The following is a 3,484-nucleotide window of genomic DNA, read 5'->3' as shown; positions in this document are numbered from 1 at the left end:
AAGAGTGTGTGATGCAAATGCAACAGAGTGACCTTTGTCTCTGACTGGTTTTGGGGGTGTATGGTTTTTAAAGGCAGGATGTGGGCTGTGGTGCTTTTTATGAGCCCTCCTGAGCCTTGACAGAACCAGTGAAATGCGGGCGTAGTTAGTCCAGGGAGGAGCGGGTGTTTCATTTCCTGCTTTGGAATTCTTTCAGTCATGGGCCCCTCAGTGTCTCCCAGGCTCACAGCCAAACTGAGAACAAAAATGATACTCATTCATGCCCGTGCGGACTGCAGCTTTTCTCTGCCAGACAGAGGGTATTCGGACTTGGAGTGTTTTCTTCTTCCTCTTACCAGGGAAAATGTGGAAGATGCTAATCTATAATGACAAACATCAGTGATAGGTAAGCCTTGAAGCCCAAACCAGCATCAGGAGCAATAATGGAGGTCAAACTGGGCCAAAGGCCACAGAGCTGGGCGGTAACAGGCTCCCACAATGCACCTGGACATTAGGACTGGGTACTAGGGATATCTCGAGAACCACGGGAAGCTATAGGCTAGAGGAGTCATAAAAATGATTCTCAGAAAGAATATACTTTCTGTGTCCATGTTTATTGGGGACCTCAAAGAAAGTGAACAGAGATGGACTGACCCACCAAAGCAATTTCTAAGGCAGAATCATGATGTGCTTGGGAATTCTGGATAGTGAAGGGGTGGACCGTGGGGCTCAGCAACTTAGCCCATAGTCAAAGGCATCAGGATAGTTCTTAAAATAGAGATTCAAGAAGCCTAGGAAAATGCTCTTATCCATGAGAAGAGCACACACTGCAGGGTCCTGCTTCATGGCTGCTATCCAGAGCCTCAGAGCAGGGGTGTGGTTCACGCAGCTGCAGGACAGGAAAGAAGCATTAGCTTGCCTGAAAGGGAAGGCATCAGGAAAGGCAGCATGGGTGGCTCTTTAGACTTACAAGACACACAAAATGGGCTTATTGAAGCAATAAAGTTATCTTAGTTACTTTATTATCAACTGAGCATTGATCATTTACTAAAGGAAAATCTTACTTTTGGAGTAGCTTTTGTGTGTGCCTTTGAACCATAGAAGTGGCTGCTTTTAATAATACAGTTAAAATGCTCATGAACCGATTGCTCTGGGGAAATAAGGTGTCTACGCTTCACTGTTTTACCAACAAGACAACCTCCTGCAAGAAACATTCTTCTGTCACTCTTAGATTGTCCTCTAGGGTGTTTGAAAAAAATAGGTTGTTTCGCAAGACACGTTTTAAAAATGAATATGACAATCATTAAAACTCGAAATAATGGAGCTGACAAGGTCCTTCCCAAAATGGATCAAGAAATTTAGGTGTAGGATATGAAAAGTGACATGCTCAAGATAGATCCACTGGTGAGGGGAGCCCAGGAGCAGAGGTGAGAGTGGCTAGTCTGTGGCTCGACACTGGCCCCACCTGAGACAGGTTTTTGTAATGTTTATGTTGAGGCATAGTTCAAATATCCAAGTGTTACATGTGACCTTTCCTCAGAGACGGCTGAAGTGGGAAGTTCAGGAGAGGACTCCAGCAGGGCCTCAGGCCTGTGCCCTGTGCACGTACACATGCAGCCCTGCCTCGGCAGGCCCAGATCCTCACACTCCAGAATTGTCTGGCACTTGCACTTGACTGGCCGAGATGACAGCAGGTTCTGGCACAAGCCCAGCTTCTCTGAGCACCGAGGGAACAAAGCCCCAGTTCTGCTCAGGGACCCTACACAGGCTTCCCAAGTCTGCCAGGCAATGTTTTCTACTCAAAACATCTCTGCACTTGCATGGCTGGAAATGTGGCCAGCCATTTTGGTTGTATGTTTTAACATCAAGCATGTATTATTTTTTTAATGGTTTACTTTTTAAAGGGTATTCCCATCTGGGGAAGATTCCTCAGGGAAATAAGGCATGAGTAAGGTGCACAGTGTCTGCTAGATGACTCATCAGGACAAGGTCAGGGGCCACCGAGGCAGCTGCAGACAAGCCACCAAAACCCCATGATCAAGACTTTCCATCTGCCCCCAGCACCAGCCTGTACTGGGAGAGCTGGAGAGGAGAGAGGGCTCTGAGGCACTGGGGAAGCCTTTGGGATACAGGGTCTGATCAGCAGGAATATGGGTAAAATTTGGGTCTGCAGTTAGTGAAAAAAAAGCACAGAAGCATTCTGAACAAGGAAACACATAGTTTTGAACCTGACTGTGTTTCACCTTCATCGTGAAACATGTCTAAAGGAAGAGAAATGGAACAGAGACAACCACTGGTACCAAGTGCCCCCCAAGGAGGTCATGACCACACAGTTAAATGTCTTACTCAGCTATTCCATTTACATCCAGTCGTTCAAACCAGGGCCAAAAGAGATAATCAATCATGGATATGCAGTCTACACCAAAGAAGATGGTGTTCTGATAGCTAAGAATCTAAAAGTTCAAACAAAACAAAAGCAGTTAATTTACCTACCTGCTGACATATTTATAAGTGCAAAATAAAAATATTGAATTAAGCCCAAAGAGGGAGCTAAGGCTTTCAGTCTCCTTCTGATTTGTTAGTTGCATGTTTCTTCCCTTTTCCTGAGGTCTCCTCCACATTTTGGGGGGGTCCTCCTCCATGCCACACCCAGCACCTCTCTCCTTTCCATACTGGAGCGAAGTTGTGGCTCACTGGATCAGAGAATCTGGAAGAGACTGCAGCCCCTCGCTCTTAGTCTAGAAGAGTTTCCTCCACGTGCTAAGCTTTCCATGGAGGAGCTCAGTCCCTGCAGGGGGGATGTCCTGCCTCAGCCCAGCACTGCCCATCACTGGGAGGATGGAGGCCACATAAGGAAGCCCACCTGTTGCAACTGTGATCCCCCTTCTCCAGGATCCACTTCCTCTGGAATAAAGGGGATACCACAGTCTCCACATGCTCCTTCTTTTGCCTGAGTTCTCAACTAATTCAAACTAAAGCAGGAAAGAGCAGTGCTATTTAATGGGCTCCCTCAAATTCCAACACTGTCTATCATATTTTCTTCTTTTATTTGAGCTCTTTGAACTTCACACTTGGTGGCCACTCAACGTCATCAACTTTTTTGCATTAGAACAAATTTCTCATTCCCAAACAGGACAAATCAACACCAATAGAAGGACTGTAAAGAAAACAGATACGTTTCTGTACAGCAAAGTACACCATCAACAGAACAATAAGGCATCCTACAGTATGGAAGAATATATTTGTAAATGACATATCCGACAAGGGGTTTACATCCAAAATATATAAAGAACTTACACGCCTCAACACCCAAAAAGCAAATAACCTGATTAACAAATGGGTAGAGGATATGAAGAGACAGTTTTCCGAAGAAGAAATTCAGATGGCCAACAGGCACAAGAAAAGATGTTCCACATCACTAATCATCAGGGAAATGCAAATTAAAACCACAATGAGATATCACCTTATACCAGTTAGAACGGCCAGCATCGAAAAGACTAAGAAC

General features: G+C 45.3%; 1 protein-coding gene across 1 annotated transcript in view; it reads right to left on the bottom strand.

The window, feature by feature from the left end:
* Positions 1–55: 55 nt before the first annotated feature.
* Positions 56–3,484, bottom strand: part of GSTO2 (glutathione S-transferase omega 2) — an 87,856-nt gene continuing 84,427 nt past the window's right edge. The window contains 2 exon segments of the mRNA XM_057505389.1: positions 56–868; positions 2,326–2,432. Coding sequence (XP_057361372.1) covers positions 709–868; positions 2,326–2,432 — 267 coding nt within the window. The 3' untranslated portion in view covers positions 56–708.

The sequence above is a fragment of the Manis pentadactyla genome, chromosome 8 (genome assembly GCF_030020395.1).
Source record: "Manis pentadactyla isolate mManPen7 chromosome 8, mManPen7.hap1, whole genome shotgun sequence".
NCBI classification, from domain to species: Eukaryota; Metazoa; Chordata; class Mammalia; order Pholidota; family Manidae; genus Manis; species Manis pentadactyla.
The sequence above is the reverse complement of the archived record's forward strand: the minus strand, read 5'-3'. Positions and strand labels throughout refer to the sequence as shown.